Consider the following 22,941-nt stretch of genomic DNA (forward strand, 5'->3'; position numbering starts at 1 on the left):
TAAATAAAGGAAATAATAAGATTTCTCCTTCATAAATAAGAGATAGCAAAGAAAAACAAAGCAAAAATTTAAATAAATAAATAATATTATTTATTCATTTGGTTAAACTTGTTTGGCTTTTCACATCTCCATGTCTCCCAATTGTATGCATTCATCTTGGGAAGACATCTAGTCACGCTCCACACTTTTCCGTCTGACTTGCATGTCCTTGTAAACAGTGGTTCTCAAAATGTTGCTTCTCACCAGGTATCAGCGTACCTCTAGTAGTAGACGTACCACAGTTTGAGAATCACTGCAAGCTACGCTTCTCCTTGCTCCAGGAAAGGAGAATCGAATTAATACTTCCTGCTTTTCTTTCAGCCTCCCATTTTCCCACTCACGTGTGAATGGGCTACAGATAACTTTGAGCTCGGCATGGCTAAAAGCTCACTAACCCACTCCTAACCATTGTGTAATCACACAATGGTTAGGAGCAGCACCTTTTAGCTCTCCGATCCCGACCTCTGACCTGTTTTTGCCTTCCTGGAAGCTATAACTGAGTGCCAAAGCCATACTAACTATTCATTTAGTTAGTTAACTAATCCTAACACCCCTTCTCTTTAAACTAGTTTTATTTTATTTTATTTTTTTAAAATTTTGTTTGTTTTGTTTTTGTTTTCCCCTCTTTTCCTCTGAGGTGTATTCCATAAAGGAGGGTCAACAAACTCTGAGTCTATCCATAAACTCTGGGTCAACATACCCAGCGATGGGAAACTCTGGGTTTCGGATTCCATTACAGCTGGTATGAAGTCGGTCAATCAAGCCTGAGTATGTAAACCTTGGGTTACTTTTGTGCACATGCGCCATCATCAATGGATCAGAGATGACTCGAGCCGCCATGACAACCAAACAGAAGAGCGTGATTTATTCACCCTAATGGGTGAAATAAGCCTGTGTTTGAGGAATATGAGCCTGTTCTAAAGGTGCGTTCAGTCTTCAGTGACTATAGTGGCTTAAATCACCCGTAATTAGTCACACTTTTTGGTCGCTTCATCACTTTATTGCTCCAGTAACGTAACGAGCGGTGAATAATATGAATAAAATGTGTTTGAGGAGATGTGGCAGCAGCATTGGATGGCTGCATAGAGAGCCCTCCCGTTACACTGGCTATAAAAACAGTGACTGCCGCTTGATATTGTATCAATTATATTGATTTTTAATGTAATATTGTCACCGAGTCATCTCAACGTCCTAAAAAATGTCATTCATAATCAATTAGATTATGGTTTCCATACGTGGGTATCACAGGGTCCGAATACGTACCACTCATTAACAGATAGGGGTATAATGAAATACTTTCAAACCCTCAAGAATAATCATAAGCTGAAAAAACAAGATTTTTTTCAGATATCTGCAGTTGCGTAACTACATGAATCAGGAAATTCTCCACAGGTTTGATGTACAGGAGCCTGTGCTTAATGAAATATTAACATCATACAAAGCAAAACCTAAAGAAGGAATGATTTCTAGACTTTACAAAGGTTTCATGAGCAAAAAGCCACATTCAACCTAGTACTTTAAAGCTAAGTGGGAAAACGATGGTAATTACTATGGCAGATGAAGAATGGCAGGGTTACTGTGCATCATTGTGGACATGCACAAACTCTTGTACATGGAGAGAATTTGGTTTGAAGTGTTTGATTAGATTTTTATTACTCCAAAATAGAAGATCCGTGGTGGTGGGGAGGAGTCTAGGTGTTGGAGGCAATGTGGTGATCAAGAAGCCAATCATTGGCATACATTTTGGGACTGCCCGATTATAAAACAATTCTGGAAGGATATTCACAAGAATATTGAATTAATATTTAATGAGGATATACCCTTTCAATTTTCTACTTTGGTACTGGGTAAGACCCAATTAAAATCCAACAATAAATATTTATTCCAATTGTTAATAACTGCTGCCAAAAAAGTGGTGACCCGACACTGGCTCCTTCCTACCTCACCTCGCCTGGAAAACTGGACATTTTCAATTTGCCTGCAAATGAAATTTTTAAAAATATGGTCAAAGTGGACTTTCTAGGTCAATGCATCACAACAATTGGAAGTGTTGAATGTTGACGATCTGTAACTAAGATAGTGATTATCATGGTGATTTTCTTTTGTTTCATTTCTTTTTTTGTCACTACTATACTATGTTCCCTGCTATAAAAGTGCATCCCTTGTTTCTTGTTCATGAGAATGGAAAACTCTGTGGTCGCAGACTGCTAATTCTGTGACTTAAGAGAATGTCATTGCAACAACTGTATTTTTTCTCAACATTTAAAAATAAAGCTTTGAAACACACACATAAAATCAAGAACCATTGGATAAATTGATATTATTAAAAAAAACATGTACTAATAGTCACATCATCCAACTTATTAAAAGATCAATAGCTACTAACATTGGAATTCATCATACAGAGAAATAAACAAGCAGAGTGTGCCTGGTTGGTGAGAGGCCCTGTATCTACAATAAAGTTAAAGAAGTTTGCTTCAAAATCCTACATAACATAGATCCGGCCAAAAAAACATTGGAAAGATTTAAATTAGATATTGATTACTGTCTTAGCTCGCGGGACTTTATAACGGTAGGGGATCTAAAACTGTCGTACTCACACAAGAATTCCCCCTCTACCTTATCACCGAAGCTGGCTGCCCATCCCTTATTATTGTTATCTAATAAGAAATAGGACTAATTGTACCTCCTCCTTTAGGAAGTCTATGAGTAGTCTCGCTATTTTTTGGGATTGATATTAAGACCCATCCAGTACAGGTCAAGGCTGGAAACAACTCTTTTTTACAACAGCATGAGTTAGCCCACCCCTGGCTCCCCCATAATAGAGGATGCCGAGGGTAGGCCTACTTACCAGGGGTCTAGAGGTGTGTCTCTCAACCCAGGAGTCGTCTCAGATGTGGGTGTTTGCAGGTTGATTTAATCAAGAAGGCTTCTTAATAGTTAATGAATTTTATTAAAGGTTTACAAAAATCAAAAAGTCAATTAAAAAGTTTCAAAGTATCAAAGTCCTAAACTATCAGCCGATAGAGAAAGACAGGGGCCTCACGGACAACTAGAATGTCCGTCTAAGAGAGGCCCCCCAAACACAGTAATCAGTGATATATATATAGCCTGAAGCATGGTGCGATAATGTGTCATATTACTGGTCCTGACCACCTAAGCGAATACGAAAAGAGAACAAAAGTTCATATTGATGTCAAGGCTCTGCTGGCGTAGCAGTAGCAGGTGCTCGAGCTCACCCAGATGTCATGGCATACGGAAGTACAAAAGTTCATACTGATGTCAAGGCTCTGCTGGCGTAGCAGTAGCAGGTGCTCGAGCTCACCCAGATGTCATGGCATACGGAAGTACAAAAGTTCATACAGATGTCATGGTTCAGCTGGAGTACAAAATGTTACTTAAAGGTGGTTTCCATCTGTTCGTGTGGTTAATACTTAATGCATCCTGTTTAACCAACACCTCGAGGTGTTAGTTCTTCTTTCGAAAAACAGAAGTATCAGTATCTGATGGTCACATTTAAGGTCACATTTACTTGTGTCACATAAAAGTCACATTGTCTCTAGCTTTTCTTGTGTTTATAACAAATAGCAGTTAACAGGTGTGACCGTCAGGACAGGCAGATAGCTGTAATGGTTAAATAAGCATTTCTTTGCTAAATAATGAATGAATGATTAATACACACCATACAACAATTACAAATGTGATTTCTGCCATATGAAAACAGAAACCATTATCCACCTGTTCTATCACTGGTGCAGTAAAAATATCTGGTGGGAGCCTATGCAAACGCCACGTGCTCGTCAGTGACCAGGGACCCTTGTCATGTCGTAGGCATACCCCTGCGCATTCCGAAAATGTATAGTTGATGGTACTCAAAAAGGGGGAAACATTGTTATTGGGCTAGAATATTATTCTTTTTCTTTCTTCTTTGTTTCCTGTTGTCGGAACCAACTCACCTACAGTCTTGATGTGGAGAAAGCTTTCGACTCCGTAAGCTGGTGCTTTCTGTACAGAGCCACATTGCATCCTTGCCTCTCGATAGTCGAGATGCAGAGTCTCAAAAGTTCAAACAAAATTCAATTGCGCGCTTTTCTAATTTCTGGCTATTTCCAATTTTAAAAATGCAAAAATCTGACGCGCCAGCGCCCCCAAGTGCGCCAAAAATGCATTACGAGATAGGAATTGCCAAGTAAAAAAACATTATTTAGACCACGCCAAAAAAAACACAGGAAGTCTAGAATCTTGAATTGAAAATTGCAAACTTGCTTTTTTCGCCCTAAGTTGTATTTTAACACATTTCTCCTAGGGCACTTCTTTGATGGGGTTTAAAATCGTAGGAGATCTGGAGAAGCGGGACACCGAAAGCTATCCATGGATTTTTGATAACTTTTGCGGTGTTTGCGGGCAGAGCTGTGAATTTTGGGCAAAAATTACAAAATATAAAATTTTTAGAAAATGCTCCAATTTGCACATACAAGCTCCGATTTGCTTCAAATCCTAAACCAGCTCAATGTGGAAAAATGGACATTGACATGTTGGAGCTCCCTACAGAGTGAAGAGAATTTAATATGGGACAAAAGTTCTATTTTAACGCACTCCTCCTAGGGTGTTTCACCGACAGGGCTCAAAGTTGCTGGAGATCATCTAGAGAAGTGGGACACCGAAAGTTTTTGATAACTTTTATGGTGTTTGCACGGCGGAGCCATGAATTTTGGCCTAATTTTTTTGAAAGTTGGATTTGCTTCAAATGTGAATCAGTCCTAAAACTCCCGGCCCTAAATCAGCTCAATGTGGAAATACGGATATCGCCACGTTAGCTCACCTTACAGAGTGAAGACAACATAATATGGGGAAAAAAAATTATCAAAAATAATTTATACTTTTAAATAACTTCTGTTTTGGCCTCTCGATCAAAATGAGATGCATGCTTTATTTTTTATTGTGCTATTTTGTATCAAGATTCTCTCCAGTTTGTGTTAATAGGAAATTGGCCAAATCTTGAAAAATTGTCAGCTAAAACTTTAACACACTCCTCCTGGAGCTACTACTACTATTACTACAACTACAACTTGGATGTGTTAGTACAACAACAAAAATCATGAATATGTCTAAGTTTATATCTCAATAGTACATTTCTGTCTAAACAAATAATGCATTGATGGTATAAAATTCACTGTTATATTATGTCTTTGTATGAGCTTTAGGCAGCAAATTGAAGGCAGCACAATGAAGGCGGTGCATCAAAGGAGGCGCAGATTGCTGAAGGCAGTGCAATTTTGTGAAGGCAGCACGGCAAAGCAGCATGGCGAAGGTGCCGCAACAAAGGCGACGCAGCGAGGGCCGCTTATCGCTGCTTGTGGCTATATTTCTTAGTTATTGTGTTATCTTTTGTTGTAATGTAAACTATTGTAAGTGCTAATTTGTGTTAAAAAGAGCTGATTTATCTGATGATCTCCACCCTGGATTTTGCAATCAGTTCTACGAGCTGCAGGCAGAATTTCAATAAAGAAAAAGAGTCAAAGATTTAAATGACGTGTACTCCCGATTATTCAAAAGCTCTCTTTTTTAGTGAGGTGTATTGACTGCTTAATATAATATTCATTTATGCTATATACCTTCTTACTTAAAAGCTGAGTATAGGCCTTCAACAGGTGGCCTTAAAACATATGTGGTTTGCAATCCTAGCCAGTTATTTCTGTAGCTCTGCTGTTGGGATGTTTATTGCTTGTCAATCATGGAATTTGCTTATTCTTGTGCTATTCTGCTGTGCATGGGGTTTTCCACCATAATAAACATTTGTTGTTTCCTTCTTTGCCTTAAAAGGTAAGCCTTTGGGGTCCACTTGTTGGGTTTCAAATTTGTCATCAGTCCATATATGTGATTGTAGGAGCTGGATTTCTTCAGAGCATGATTTGACCCCGATTGCTCTTATTGAACTGTTATCTCCAGTTCTCCTGTTTTTGCCTCAGAACATGATTTGACCTCTTTTGTTCCCCCAGGGATTTTGTCTCTGCCCTGGGTTTTGATTCTGCTCGTTTTAATAAACTTTGTATTATTTTGCAAGCCAGCTTCAATGAAGACTTTTTTCCACACTACACCTCTTTTTCATCATCCGCATCATCACCTGGGGAGACACGACAAACTCGATGTTGTTTAGCAGTGACTGCTACAATTGTTCTTCTGTGATCGTGGTGTCCCTGAGCTCATCCAACATCCTTGGTGGGTAAGTGAACTGGGTGTTTGGGGACACTGTGTTAACATGGAAATTGTGCAGTTTAAAAGAATTTGTGCATTGTGTGATGTTTGTGACAATGAAGAGTGGAATAGGTTTCGGCTAAATTATGTTGTTGAATTATGACAGGAATTTAATTATGGGATAATAAAAAATAGAAGCAAATTGTTAGGATAGTTTTGTTTTATAACAGGGAAATAAAGGCAATTTAATGGTTTTGTGGACTCAATATCCATGGAAGAATTGGGAATATGGCCATTTTCCCTATATTCTGTATGTCACTGAAGCAGGTTGGTCAATTAATCATGAAATATGCCAATAGGGGATTTGGAATTTAATTTGGTAAAGGTAAATTTTGAAATAAGAAAGATGAGAATAACTTGACTATGCAATTGTGGGGGGCGAAATTATTAGTTAGGCTTAATAATACATTTACTCATATATTTTAATCCTTAAGCCTTGGGTAACTTTCCATTGTCTGATTTTCATGTCTTCAACTTTTCTGGGTCAGACTGCCTTGTTCAGAGCAAACGATATCTCCCCAAAACAATAATAGCACAAGGACGCTCACACAGTCACATGTCACACATACACACGCCATACACATTCATTCACACACCCCTCCGTCTCTATGACAACCGGCAGATAACAGAACTGGTTGTTTAGACCCAAAGAAGCACCCTCTGTCCTCACCTCCTCCCTCTCTCTCTATCTCTATCTCCTGGGGGGAGGAGGGAGGGGGACTGAGGGGAATATACGTGTTGGATCAGAACTGTGTGGCACTCAATCATCGGACCTCCGGCCGGGACGGTCACTTCTTTTGTTCCATCTTGTACCTTTTTTTCTTAGTTTAGAATAAACTTTTTTTTATATAAAATCATCAATGCTTCTCCTGGACTCCATCATTCAACCAGAGCAATAAATCATGTCTCCAAATGAGGTCAACCGTAAATTCAGCCGTAACACAATGAATTCATGAGTTAAGATGATTATTTGTTGAGAAAAGATTTTGGAATTTACTCAACATAGTAGAAAATGAATGAGCCACCATGGGAAATAAAGCGCTGTTTATATGTTTTTGTGTGTCAATAGGAATGAATAGATACAATTGCTGGTCAATTGTATTTGTTTTTTCTGGTTTGTGTGTAATAAATATGTTGATTTGTTTGTCATGATTTGTATGTCATGTTTGTTGATGTAAGTTCAGTGTTTTGAATTATATATGATTTAATGCAAGAAGTGGGTCATTGGATATAAACCCAAATATTGCATGAGATAGATTTGGTTAAGGATTAAGAAATATGAGCCCTATAAATTATAGGGACTTTTGTTAGACTTTGGTGCTTTTTAAGAATACATTTTTGACGTAATGTTAAACATATCTTACTTATAATATAATAATTTAGTCCTGTTTAAGGTTGGTTTTAATGTCGACCTTGTTTGGGGCCGCTAGCCCTATGTTGGTCTGCCGTCCGCTGTGGCTGCTGCGCTGCTGCAGGTCTGTGTGTGTGTGTGTGTGTGTGTGTGTGTGTGTGTGTGTGTGTGTGTGTGTGTGTGTGTGTGTGTGTGTGTGTGTGTGTGTGTGTGTGTGTGTGCGTGCGCTTGTGTGTGTGTGTGAATGCGTGTGTGTGTGTGTGTGTGAATGTATGTGTGTGTGTGTCTTTTCTCCCTGTTACGCCTTGAATGACTGGTGGTGAAATGGCTGTTATAACTGACTTTAATGTAATTTGTGACTTGCTGGTGAAGTCATTATTCGGTGTTTGACAGCGCTGTGTGTTTGTTTCTGGATTCTGTGTGGCTGCTGCCACATTGACGCTCTGGTTTAAAGTTCTTAATAAATAAAAAGCGTTGTGTTGCAGGCCGAGGCCTTGGTTTTGATTTAGATTTTACACTTCTCGTAGTGTCTGAGACATGGAGCCGGCATCGGCCACGGTTGCATGCATTCTTTAATCCAGTGTTGCTGTTGGGGTTACAGTGTTATATTACTGGATTGATTTATAATAATGGATTAAATTAAATACAATATCAGCATTCATTTGATTGTGGTAAAATGCATTCCAGACAAAGGCCTGATTTAATGATGATAATGACAACAATAATATTAATAATGATAATATTCAAATCTGCTTTTGACTATTAAATAGCAATATGGTTGGATTAACGTCCGTTTTTTCTCCATTATGTGATCGCTTGTTTGCTTTGCCGGTTGATGGCATTGTTTGCTGAATAATGTTATTGTTCAGCGGTGTTTTATGTGTTTATGGATCTGTTTTATCTGTTGTTATGGTTTTATTTCATTGACGTGTATTTTACGTGTTGGACTTGTTCACGGCGTTCCGCTGCAGGGACCGGTGTGAACTGTCTCAGATTGGTCGCGTCTTTCTTTTTGTGTGTTCGTTGTGATTCTGTGGTTTGTTCCTCTGTTTTCTCGTGTGTGTTTTATGTGTAAGCTGTTTTGGTTGATTTGGCTCCGCTGTGAAGGTTGCGGGTGTTGTGGATGAAGTGGTAAACTGTGTATTTGCTGGTTGGAACTTGTTGTGATTCGTCTTTGCCGGAGGGCAGGTATCTTGGTTAAGTGCTTGAATGTGACATTAGAATATTAGTGAACGTAGAATAATTGCGAGTATGCCATGTTGTTTTGTTTTTTCTTTTAACTGTCTTGTCTTTTTGTCTTTGTGTCTGCTCGCTGTGTGTCACTCTATGCATGAATATGAGCAGCCCGGGATGCCGGGCTCGTGGTTTTGGTTGTTGGGACCTTGTTATCTGTGCTCTGACGTGGATGTTTACAATAAATGTGTCTTTTGGTTGAGCTGTTCTGGTTAGTGTTGTAGATGTAATCCGTTATGATGTGAATGTCGATTTGTTTCTCCGTTGTTTTTTAGCGTCTGTTAGTGCTCCGCAGATGTCACATCTCCGTTGTTAACTTTGTTACTGGACATTTGTTTGTTTTTGAGAGGTGGAGCTAGAGGTTACGTTGTGATGTGGATGGACTAAGGTCCGCCCAACGGGGGGGGATGATTAGTTGTGGTTAAATACCGTACATTTGGGAAACTGCATGCTTTAGTGGAAGCAATGTTGCTCTCTGCTGGTGACATGAAGTTAACATTTATATATAAATTGCTTGTTCATTTAAATACAGTTTATTCTTTAATATTTATGCATTATAATTAATCAAAATTATAATTGTTCTATAAATTTGAACTATGATTAAGATTTACAGAAATTTTTCAAGGTTTCATTTTTTTAGCTTTGGATTTACAGTTTAAATATGGTGATGACTGTTGTTATGAAACTGAATTTTTATTTTTATTTTTTATATAAGGAGTTGAGAGAGAGTGCCTGAATCGCAAATCCTACGGCACTGGTGGGTTTGACTTTGTGGATGACACGATACTCGAATTCCTGCCGAGATAAACTGGTGCATTTATTCATGACATTACTCAAATAGAACATTTGTCTTTGTTTATTTTTTCACACATTTATAACGACACATTACCTTACACAAATAATAAATACACAGTTTATTCACTTACATATGGCTTTACAGTAGTATATTTGATACATGAAAAGACTTGGCAGCGGACTGAATATTAAATTTGTTTACTTCATTGAGCGTCATTGATTAACAATCACTCATTGATTGATTAGCTTTGATAATTTAGGATTACTCATTTAATTGGTTTTCTGCGAGTTAGATAATCTGTTTAAACTATCAAGTGAATATAGTGAACAATAATTTCGGTGTCTTTGAGTTTACTTTGAGTGGGGACTGTCTAAGATATTGATATCATTCTAGTTTTGGAGACGATTTAAGGTTTGATCAGTTACTGTATATCATTACGATTTGAGTGGGTTTATTCTCACATCACTTCTTCTGCGGTTGGCAAAGTTTGGTGACCATAAATTGCCTACAGCATACAATTTTTCATTCGACTTTAGATTTACAGTAAAGGTAGAATTAAGAGAAGTTCTTTATAATGTCGAGTATGGATTCTAAAATCACAAAGGCTATCACACCTGTAGACTTGGTAATTAAGAACAATCCTCTTGTTCAGGATGTTGCTAAACATTCTGAAAAGTGGAATAAACGGTGGCCTTGCATCATGCAGCCATGGCCAGTTGAGGGTACTTTTAATCCAGATGTAGTTAACACCTTACAAGTCCTAGTGTCTACTTATAAAGCAAGTCAAAGGAAAGTAAAAAAGGGAAAGAAACGAAGTGAAGAAAAAAGACAAATTGAATTTGGCATACTGCAGCTCTTTGAGATCGTAGGGCAAAGTTTGTCCAAAATGACAAAAAGATACAAAGCATACGAGACATTAAGAAAAATGAGAAAACCACAAGCAAGTTGACAAAAAAAAACCAACGTGTCTTTCTCTCATGCAACATCAGCAAAGAAGCCACCACCATATGAAAAAGAAGTACGTTTCACTGATGTCTATGCTCAGCTGCCAATGATAACTCAAGAAGGCAACTATAACATTAAAGATGATGATGAACAAATAATAGAGATGAGCACTGCTAATACAAGCATAAAAATGTACCCAGCATCCAACACTTCGAAGAGAAGTCTCGCTTGAGTGGCTTAAGCAAACAACAGTTCAGACGTCTGGAAATAGGAGATGAGGCTGTGAGTGAACCCGACGAACCAATTGGAGGATATGATCCGGAAATCAGAAGAATGTTGGCAAAAGCAGAAAAAAGAGGAGATCAATCAACAAAGCAACTGATGTCAGACAAAGACAAGAATGACAGTGAAAAAGATGAAAGTGAAGAGGAAGTGGAAGGAGAAAAAATTCTCTAATGGAGTTTACCTACAAAAGAGAAGAAAAAGTCTCAAAAGTCAGACACCTGGAATTATGCACTACGTCCAAGAACAGAAAAGAAAGACAACAAAATGTGCCCAGTAATAGTCCGAGGACAAAATCTGGAGTACAAGCCATGGCAGAAAACTGACATGTCTGACATCCTCGAAAAATTACCGACGCTTCAAGATGGTGCTCAAAGCTGGATCTCAAAGCTGGAAGAGGTTCCCATTGCCTCTTTCCAACAGCCATCATTTGACCAACCACAAATATGGAGAGGAAGAGACCAAGCAAACTTTGAAAGAGGAAGAGGAGGATACTTCCAACAGTTACAAGGAGCATGTCATGGACAGAGGGGCCACTTTGCTCGTGATTGCTGCAGCTTCAGAGGACACTTCACAGGAGGTTTCAGGAATAGCTTCAGAGGAGGCTACAGAGGTCAACAGCAGTTAACCAGGGGACTAATAAATCCATTTAGGGGCCCGGCACCTGGTTTCTAGAGGTGCCCAGAGAAGTTGAAGGGGAGGTGCCAGCTGGTAGTGTCAGGGCCGGAGCATAGAGGTGAAAATAAACAATCAACCATTGGAAGTTATGGCTGATTGCGGAGCTGCTTTCACCTGTATTCGGCCAAAGGACGCTATACATCTTCTAATGTCTGGACAACTCATACGGACAATTGGGGTATGAGGACGTGAAACAGCTGATTCCACTCACAAAACCAAGCGAGCTCTGCCACAAAAATCAGAAGACCTCGTCAGTATACTGGATTGAAGATCTAGATCCAGAACTGCTAAAACCAGCCAACATGTGGGAAAAGTTCATTGTGGCAAACATGCCTGACACCAAGCTACCAGAGTATTCACATCATTGCACACTCAAATATTTCAAGAACACTGACCAAGCAAATCCAGAACAAAGGTTGAGTAATCAATCCAAACATGTTGAGCTGACTTTGTTCTGTATAATATTGGGACCACAAGGAGCAGCTATGAAGATAAACATTAACGATTAGTAGTTTATCTAGGTCAGATGATAACTCATGAACATAAAAACATCTCTGGAAGTCATTTAGAAGCTATTCGTACAGCACTAAAACCTAGAACAGTCAGGGAAATGAGGACATTTCTTGGTATCACAGACTTTTAGAGCAGGATGATGTTACCTTAGTGAGATGCGCTACGGTGAAGCCGGCTGAAAATTTGCCAACCCCAGAATATGGGGAACCACATGATTGTGTGGAAAAATCACGGGTTTAAGAAAACCGATGGTTCTCAGATCCAACATCATACACAGATACTGAAATTATTGCATGCAATGCTGAAGCCGAAAGAAATAGCTGTAGCTAAGTGTACAGCTCACAAACAGGACATGTCAATTAATTATGAAGGACTAATGTTAGTGCCTTCATACCTACTGGGCCTAATGATTCAGGAAGCCCATGGGTTAGCCCATGTGGCAAGGGGGAAATGGATTGTGGGCTCCGTACTTGCTAGAACAGATTGATTATGTCATAGGCAGATGTAAAATTTGCCTGGGAAAAATAATGTTCGAAGAGGTGTGTCAGTCCTACCTGGTCACATTCCAACTCCTGTAGGTCCTATTGGTGAATTGGTTATAGATTATGTTGACATGATAAAACCAGTTTTGGATACATTTTCACATTGACCTGGAGCATGTACAACCAAACGTAAAGATGCTCAGTCTGCTGCTTAGTTTTTGTGTCTTGAAGTTAAAAGCAGATGGGGATTACCCAATCCCATATCTTCAGACAACGGGAAAGAATTTGTGGATAAAACAGTAATTCTACAAACAATTAGGAATCAAACAATGCTTAGGAGCTGTCTATCACCCACAAAGCCAAGGTGTTTGTGAAAAAATGAATGTGTGGTAAAAAAAAAACTGCATTGTTAAAATCTGTTAGCACACAGGTCTTAATTGGGTTGAGGTACTTCCGCTAGCAATAATGGTATGTCGTTACAACTCCAACACTCCAAAGCAAAAAGGTCAATAACTAGTTACATCAATAATGACGGTAGAACAAAATATGTGCACTATTTTAGCTAGGGCTATAGCTAGTGGTATTAATGCATCGAAGATAGTATACAAATACAAATACAACAGTGATAGATATGAATGCTTCAATAACAGTGATGACAATAGCTTGTTCTGTAGTTTCTGATAATCATACAAGTGCGGTTGGGGAAACGAGTTCCACAACAAATAACCCAATGGCAACTTTTTCGGTGCCTACACAGCCTGAAGGTACAACACCTACACCAGACATTACATCCCAATTCATTACAAAGTTTATAACTACAACTCAGTCTAATGAACAGTTGAACGTTAGGTTGAATAATAGTGAGGACAGTTCTAAAAAGCCATTAGCCATGAGGAGGTTGAAAGGGACTGCGGTGAGACAGATAATGTGAATACATCACCAGTAATTGATGAGTATTCCGACGGTGATTTGTCACCAGAAGAAATGTCTCAAAATCTTCGCGTGCTAAAAAAAAAGCGAGAAACACAGTGGAAAGCCTTTGGGTTTGATGCCTCAGCGTTGAAAATTTCAGATACATGGGCAAGCAGAAATATGTGGTATCAGCAGATAACTCACTCTGTTAGAGAGACTACTGGGGTAAAGGGTCAGTTTTTAGTGAAAATTCCAACACCAAGCACGTGGGATTCAATTTTACAGTCAATACCTGAACCTTTGCTGGCCATGCCACCAATTGTGATTGGCAATAGCCAATCACAATTGGTGGCATGGCTGCGGGTCTTTACAAAGCAAATGCGATACTGATAATTTGGCGGAAATAGCTGATTGCCTGTTCACCCTGTTATGGCAATTATTATATTCATCATCATATCGTCAAATGTGTGTTCAGGTGTACAATTTGCCATGTTTTAATACATGATGACTGCATTACTCTTTGCACTTTTGATCAGCTGAGTCATGTTAGATTAAACTGTACAGATCGTATTGTATCCACAGTGCAACACAGAGTCTCTGCTGAAGGCCAAACACAAACTCACATGCAGATATACACGCACACACACTATCAAGGACAGATAAGAGTGGCGCCCAACCTTCCTCATAATATACACGTCTTCATCATCCTCAAACGTTTCCACTGTTGGGCATCTGACCCCCTCCTTCTCCTCACCTCAGGGTGGAACTTTTTCTGTTATCTGTATAAAAGCTTAAACTGTGAAACTGTTAGTTAGTGGGTCTTGCTTTTTGCTCTGCCAGGAGCCTTTTGACCATCCTTGTTGGGGCCTGCCTTTCATTCTACAGGATGGAAGCTTCTTTTTTTACTCCTTTTTTATTTAATTTTATAATAAATCTTTTTTATAAAATCATCATGCTTCGACTGGACTCCATCATTCAACCAGAGCAATAAATCATGTCTCCAAATGAGGTGAACCGCAAATTTGCCGTGACAACCCGCAAAAACTCACATCACTACAATTGTTCTTCGTTAGTGGAACGACAGTATTTGAATATTCTTGAATATTTTGAAGATATTGCAGGTTCTGGGAGCTGCTCTTCTATCACTTTGTGTGATGTTCTGTTGTTGTACATTGGTACTGACCTTTGCTAAAGCTATGATATTGAGATGGGTAGGAGTTGTACTGCTAGGAGAAAATGTTCAGATGCCGTTACTAACTGGAGTTGATTATGATACAGATGAGGAGGAGGCAGTAGTGGTTGATGAGATAGTGGAGACTTATCCATTTTGATTGGTTACACCATTTCCTGAACGCCATTTTAACCAAGAGTTTTCTTGGTTAAAGGGGGGAACAGAAATAAAAATGGAGTCACGTATTAACAATGCATTAATTATGTGTTGTGTGTTAAACATTAATCAAAAAAGTAAAAAAGAAAACAAACAGAAAGAAAATAATTGATTTTGCAAGATACTGGTCAGATGTTTTTTTACCTTCCAGAACAAGTGTGGGAGTGATGGGGCTAGATGATTCTACCTGCCTAAACGAACTGACACCTCAAAGATGGACACTCCTGTAATAGACACTGAAGGACAAAAACATGGATGGCAGTCCCCCAACGAAGCTGTCATGAACTGTGCTACTAAACGATAAGCTGATGCTGCCAAAGGAAAATCAACAACAGGAATTGTCCAATGTACTGTTCTGATGCACCGAAACCTCCTTCCAGAAGGGAGAGGTTGAAACAGTTTATGACCGGGGTGGGAGGGGTCGGCCACAATCTTTCCTGCACGCCTCAATATCCTGGAGGCGTACAGGTCCTGGAGGGAGGGCAGATTGCAGCCGATGACCTCTGCAGATTGGATGATACGCTGCAGTCTGGCCTTGTCCTTGGCAGTAGCTGCAGCATACCAGATGGTGATGGAGGAGCAGAGGATGGACTGGATGATGGAGCTGTAGAAGTTCACCATCATCTTTGTTGGCAGACTGAACTTCTTCAGCTGCCGCAGGAAGTACATCCTCTGCTGAGCTTTTTTGATAACTTGAGGTCCTGAGTGATGATGGTCCCCAGGAAGCAGAAGTACTCCACAGAGCTCACTGTAGAGTCTCCTAGGGTGAGGGGGGTGAGGGGGGCTGGGTTCTTCCTGAAGTCTGCTATCATCTCCACTGTCTTTAAAGCGTTGAGCTCCAGGTTGTTCTGGCTGCACCAGGACACCAGCCGGTCTGTCTCCCACCTGTAGTCAGACACGTCTCCATCAGAGATGAGACCGATGATGGTCGTGTCGTCTGCAAATTCAGGAGTTTGACCGACTGGTGAGAGGAGGTGCAGCTGTTGGTGTACAGGGAGAAGAGCAGAGGAAAAAGAACACAGCCCTGAGGAGATCCAGTGCTGATGGTCCGGGGAGCAGAGATGGTTTTTCCCAGCTTCACGTGCTGCTGTGATCCACTTGCAGGTGGAGTCTGGCACGTTCAGCTGGGAAAGCTTGTCCTGAAGGAGAGCTGGGATTATAGTGTTGAAAGCAGAGCTGAAGTCCACAAAGAGGATCCTGGCGTAGGAGCCTGGGGAGTCCAGGTGCTGGAGGATGAAGTGGAGAGCCAGGTTTACAGCATCGTCTACAGACCTGTTGGATCTATAGGCAAACTGCAGGGGGTCCAGGTGGGGGTCGGTGATGTCCTTGATGTGGGAGAGCATGAGGCGTTCAAAGGACTTCATGACCACAGATGTCAGAGCGATGGGTCTGTAGTCATTAAGTCCTGTGATCCTCAGCTTTTTAGGAACAGGACCGATGGTGGAGGCCTTAAAACAGGCTGGTACGGTGCATGTCTCCAGTGAGGTGTTAAAAATGTCTGTGAACACTGGAGACAGCTGATCAGCACAGTGCTTTAAGGTGGAAGGAGAGACAGAGTCCGGTCCACAAGCCTTACGGGGGTTTTGTCTCCTGAAAAGTCTATTCACATCTCTCTCTTTGATGGAGAAAGGTGTCTCTGTGGGAGGGGGGGAGGAGGGGGGGAAGATAGGGGAGAGAGCCTCTGTAAGCAGCTGTGGTGAGACTGTAGCTTTGATGTGGGGGGTGAAGGTGTTGGAGTGAGGCTGGTCAGAGGTGTGAGGGGGGATGGAGTCAGGTCTGTCCCATTGTCTTTCAAATCTACAATAGAAGTTATTCAGACTGTTGGCCAGGCAGAGGTCGTTAGCAGCAGCAGGGGCTCTGGGCTTGTAGTTTGTAATTTGCCTGAGCCCTCTCCAGACAGAAGCCGAGTCATTCGCAGAGAACTGATGTTGTAGCTTCTCTGAGTACCTGCTTTCCAAACGTGTACTTCGACTCTCTGTACCTGGCTCTGTCTCCACCCCTGAAAGCGACCTCTTTGTCTGCCCTCAGCCCTCTGAGCTTAGCTGTGAACCAGGGTTTGTCATTGTTATAACTCACCCTGGTCTTTGATGGAATGCAGCTGTCCTCACAGAAGCTGATGTAGGACGTCACAGCGTCTGTAAACTCATCCAGAGAACTGTTCGCAGACCTGAAAACATCCCAGTCAGTACAGTCCAAACACTCCTGGAGTTTCTCCACTGCTTCACTGGTCCACTGTTTAGATTCCTTCACCACAGGTTTACAGAGCTTCAGCCTCTGTCTGTATGAAGGAATCAGGTGGACCATCAAATGGTCCGATAGGCCCAGTGCAGCACGGGAAATGGCGTGATAAGCACTGCTTAGTGTGGTGTAACAGTGATCCAGTGTCTTCTCCTCACTGGTCGGACATTTAATTAATTGTCTATATTTGGGGAGCTGGTGTGAGAGGTCTCCTTTATTAAAGTCACCAAGCACAATGATATGATATGTGTCCTACATGTTTGTGATGTTTATTATATAGGAATATGCTTGTTACAATGTATTCTACCTCATTAATGATTTTTACCTTATACTAGATATTTTAACAAATACACATTTCAGAGTTTGCTAGATAGTTAAAGTGCTTATGTTGGGACCTCAGGTATTGTGATTTTTTCCCAGTTTTTATTTGCAGGGCCAGTGGGGCTTAGGCAAGGAAAGGCTCACTGTGAGGTGCGATGGGGCGACCAGACCCCACAGTGGGTACCTTTTGTTTGTTTCTGAGGTTCTCAATGTGTGTACTTTATATAAATGCACGTAGACATTTATGTTTTTCTTTCCAAGTAATAACAAATCAACTAAATTAGAGTTAAGTAAGGAGTTAAAGACTGATAAATATAAGAGAAAATAAGGCATTAATTAAATAATAATAGTTTTCTCATTTTGATTGGTTAGAGATTTATTAAAATTGGCATAGGATGATATTTGAAAGGATCCTTTCCCCATTGAAATATTACAGTATGAATAAGGCTGAACATGATAAGGGGTTGCCATAACTTTTAAGACAGTTTATAACATGCTTTGATATCTGTTTTTTCGAGACTGACTGGCCTCGAAAAGGGGGGAATGAGGTGTATTGACTGCTTAATATGTTATTCATTTATGCTATAAACCTTCTTACTTAAAAGCTGAGTATAGGCCTTCAACAGGTGGCCTTAAAACATATGTGGTTTGCAATCCTAGCCAGTTATTTCTGTAGCTCTGCTGTTGGGATGTTTATTGCTTGTCAATCGTGGGGTTTGCTTATTCTTGTGCTATTCTGCTGTGCATGGGGTTTTTCCACCGTAATGAACATTTGTTGTTTCCTTCTTTGCCTTAAAAGGTAAGGCTTTGGGGTCCACCTGTTGGGTTTCAAATTTCTCATCAGTCCATACAGTATATGTGATTGTAGGAGCTGGATTTCTTCAGAGCATGATTTGACCCCGGTTGCTCTCATTGAACTGTTATCTCCAGTTCTCATGTTTTTGCCTCAGAACATGATTTGACCTCCTTTGTTCCCCCAGGGATTTTGTCTCTGCCCTGGGTTTTGATTCTGCTTGTTTTAATGAACTTTGTATTATTTTGCAAGCCAGCTTCAATGAAGACTTTTTTCCACACTACACCTCTTTTTCATCATCCTGATATATCCTGAGTCTGGAAGAGTACAGACGTGTTTCAGAGGCTCTCCAGGAGTGCAATACTCCTGTCTGATAACACAACCTTGGAAATTAACAGCGAGCAGCGAACAGCTGCATCTGAAGAGAGCCAAAGAAAACCTGAGCCTGGGAAAACTGGGCCCAGATCATGACTGGAATAAAAAAACCAACAGGTCAACTGGCACCACCGGATCCACCAGAACCTGATCCGGCTTTGGAAGAGCTTAAGGAAATGAGAGATGATCTATCTACGAAGATAGACTCGATGGAGAAGGCGATGGAGTCCATGAGGAATGCCCTGGAGAAATCATTGAAAACCGTGGAGAGTGACATCAGGGTATTGAAAGAAGAAAATGTAAAGAATGTTGAAAAGATAAAAATGCTGATTGCGAGGGTTGAAGATCTGGAAAGAAAAGAAAAAGAAAAGGATGTCATCATCACGGGCCTAAAGATTAGGCCAAAGAGCTACGCCAGTGCGACAAGACAAACAGAGGAACCGACCACCGAAGACACAAAATCGATTGAAGAACAGGTGATTGATTACCTGGACTCGAAAGGCATTGACAACATCAACTACTGCCAGCTGCTGCCAAAACGCAAAGATGCCAGAGATGTGAAAATTACATTTACCAACGTGAAATTTAATCATGAAGCAAGGCAGAAAGCTGAAGGGAATGATGGTGTTTATGAACGAGAACCTGACGAAGCAGAATGCAAGTATCGCATGGAAGGCACGACAACTGAAAAAGGGAAGAAAAATTGTGAATACTTGGAACAGAGGCTGCAGGATATACATTACACCCCCAGGAGAAGAAAATGGAAAACCCATTCTAATCGAAAGGATGGAAGACCTGGAAAAAATACGAATGAGGTACCTAAGCGACAAGAACACTGATAGAAACTATGGATATGGATATCACTAAAAATCATTCACAACATTAACATCAATAACGAGAGATTAATCAAGTGGACGAAGTGGACCCAAACAACTTTTTACACTGGAAACTAGACATGAACTGTTATTACTATACGGAGACTGAATTCAAAGTGGAAACAAAAAAGGAAAAAGGTCTGTCACTTATTCATTGTAATTGTCGAAGTATGTATGCAAATTTTGAAGACATTAAGGATTACATCTCTACATTGTATAGGTTTGACATAATAGCACTGTCAGAAACTTGGCTTAAAGAAAAAAAAGACATGGAGTTTATGATAAAAGGCTATAAATTTGGCTATAAAAACAGATTACATAAGCCAGGAGGTGGGGTGGCACTATTCATAAAACAAAATATTGAGATGGAGATTATAGAATCGATGAGTTTAACCGTGGAAGGAGTGATGGAATGTATAACTGTCAAAATTACAAGTCCAGAGGGACAGAAGATAATAATCTGTTGTTTGTATCATGCACCTGACTGTAAAATAGACATATTTAATGAGAAACTAACTAAAATGATAGAAAAAACTAAATTTAAGAGATTACTGATATGTGGAGACTTCAACATAAACATTTTAATCCTTTTAAAAAATACACACATTGAAGACTTTACTAATTACATGTACACAAATGGATTAAAACCTCTCATAACGAAACCAACCAGAATTAATAAACACAGCTCTACACTGACAGACAACATCTTCACAAACATACAAAACTCAGATCTAACGAGTGGTATATTAATAAATGACATCTCTGATCATTTACCAATATTTACGATACTTAACACTAACAAGAAGATGAACCTTGAAAATCATAACTCATTGACATACAGAAGACTGGAAGGAGAAAAACAACTAGAAAACTTTAAACAACAGATAAAAAGAGAGACGTGGGAGAAGACGTGAACGTAGCATATGACACATTTACAGACACAATAACAACAATATACGATAAATGCTGCCCTTTGAAACAAATAACAATCAAAAGTAAAACAAACAATGTACCATGGATTAAAAAGAAAATAGCCAACGTATGCAAAAAGAAAAACACATTATATAAAAAATATATTACAGAAAAAACATTGAAAGCAGAAGTATGTTATAAAAAATACAGAAACAAAGTCAATAATTTACTAAGAGAAAAAAAAGAGAATATTATGAAAAACAATTAAAAGAGAATAAAAACAAAAACAAAAAAATTGTGGGGAATTATAAACTCCATAACCATGCGTAAAAGCGAAGAAAAAAATGCAGACCACTTTATAATAAACAACGTAAAAGAATACAATAAAAACATAATAGCACAAGAACTCAACAGGTTTTTCATAAATATTGGAAAAGACACAGAAAAAGGGATCAATCAACAACCAACACTTAAATGGAACCATTTTGACAATGAGAAGAAAGACATTGATAAGTATTTCATACTTGAAGAAGTAACAGAAGCAGAGGTGGATAGAATAATTACAACCTGTACTTCAAAAAAATGCAGAGACGTTAATAATCTAACTATGAGTCTCATAAAAACCATAACAGTTGAAATAACCCCGCCACTAACACATATAAGTAATCTTTCATTCAAGAATGGTGTTTTCCCAGACAAAATGAAAATTGCAAAAATCAGACCGATTTACAAGGGTGGAGAGAAATGGAATTTCACTAATTATCGACCTATATCAATATTACCACAATTATCGAAAATTCTGGAAAAACTCTTCATGAAAAGACTCAACAAATTTATAGAAGACAATAATATACTACATGAAGGACAATATGGGTTTAGAAAAGGACGATCAACAGCATTGGCTATAATTGACACCACGGAGAATATAAGAGAAGCATTAGAAAAAAAAACTATTTGTATTTGGAATTTTTCTGGACCTAAAAAAGCCTTTGACACAATTAATCATGATATTCTAGAACAAAAACTTCAAAATTACGGAATAAAGCACAACACCTTGAAATGGATTAAAAGCTATATGACAAATAGGAGACAGTATGTTGACTTCGAAGAACACACATCAAAATGCCAACCATACAATGTGGTGTTCCACAGGGTTCAATTTTAGGGCCAAAACTGTTCATTTTATACATAAACGACATTTTCAAAGTCTCAAATTGCCTCAAACTAATGTTGTTTGCAGACGATACAACCATCCTATGCTCAGGTAAAGACATTAAAACTTTAATAGAGTCAACAAATGAAGAGTTATCAAAAATCCAGACATGGTAAATAAACTAGCCATAAACGTCAGCAAAACAAAATTCATCAATTTTGGAAAGAAAAAAATAATAGGAGATATAAGACTGAAACTAAACATGGAAATAATAGAACAAGTAAAAGAATATAGGGTACTAGGAGTGTGGATGGACGACAAGTGACGTGGAAAAAACATATACAAATAGTTAAAAACAAAGTTGCTAAAAGCAGTTACATCCTATGGAAGCTTCAACAAATTCTACATACCAAATCACTTAAAACAATCTATTCTTCACTCATACCATCGCATTTAAATTACTGCTCCGAAATATGGGGAAATAACTACAAAATGTATCTTGAACCATTATTTAAACAACAAAAAAAGCTATAAGAATTTTACATAAAGCACCACACAACGCGCACACAAAACAAATTATTTGAGAAGGCAAAATACCTAAAACTGCAAGAAATAATACACTACAACACAAATACACGCATTTAGGGCTTCATTTAAAAAACTACCACATCAAATACAAAAACGTTTCACATACAATCAAAATTCCTATGACTTCAGACATAATGTGTTTGGACTAGACAGGGTCAAATCGAACGTTGGGAAACATAATACTGTGTACAGAGCCATGAACCTCTGTGTCCTTGATGCAGAGACACAACAATCTGTAAATTTGACAAGATTTAAGGAGAAGACGCGGAGGATATTCCTACACGTATACAGGTCCCAAGACAACTCTTCATCGAAGAACACAGCGACGACATGGAACTCATCAACTGGTCATTGAGCGCCATCGACTCAATCTTCACGACGAGGCGATCACTACAGCACGAACCAGCTTGTCCAAAGGACACATACCCAAGTGGATATGTCATGGATGCACGGGGGAGAAGCCAGATGCTCTGTCTCTCCCTGCTGTCAGTGGAAGATGTGGAGGACATCTATCTGCTAGGGGTCATGATCTTTGGCCTGCTAATGATGGGGGTATGTGTATGTGCCTTTCTGATGTATCGTATGCTGAGGCGACTTTCCGAGGATATGAAGGTACTTCGAAAAAAGAAGAACTTTTCATTTGGAGAGTTGGAGGAACGTAAACAACGACTGGAAAAGAAAGCCCGAGGAGATACGGATAAAAAGGACAGTGAGGAGGAGAAACAACAGGAACATTGACTACAGACGAGAACACATCACACAAAAAAGGGAAAAAAAAAAAGAAAAAAAACAAATGATAAAATTGTGGTATGA

At 39.4% G+C, this 22,941-nt stretch overlaps 1 protein-coding gene across 1 annotated transcript; it reads left to right on the forward strand.

Moving 5' to 3' along the window:
* Positions 1-18,345: 18,345 nt before the first annotated feature.
* On the forward strand, positions 18,346-22,645 carry LOC114458646 (uncharacterized). The gene is made up of 2 exons (XM_028441064.1): positions 18,346-19,415; positions 22,350-22,645. The coding sequence occupies exons 1-2, from the start codon at positions 18,693-18,695 to the stop codon at positions 22,365-22,367; spliced, it is 741 nt and encodes a 246-aa protein (XP_028296865.1). The 5' UTR covers positions 18,346-18,692; the 3' UTR covers positions 22,368-22,645.
* The last annotated feature ends 296 nt before the right edge of the window (positions 22,646-22,941 follow it).

This window comes from Gouania willdenowi, chromosome 3, assembly GCF_900634775.1.
Source record: "Gouania willdenowi chromosome 3, fGouWil2.1, whole genome shotgun sequence".
Classification (NCBI taxonomy): Eukaryota; Metazoa; Chordata; class Actinopteri; order Blenniiformes; family Gobiesocidae; genus Gouania; species Gouania willdenowi.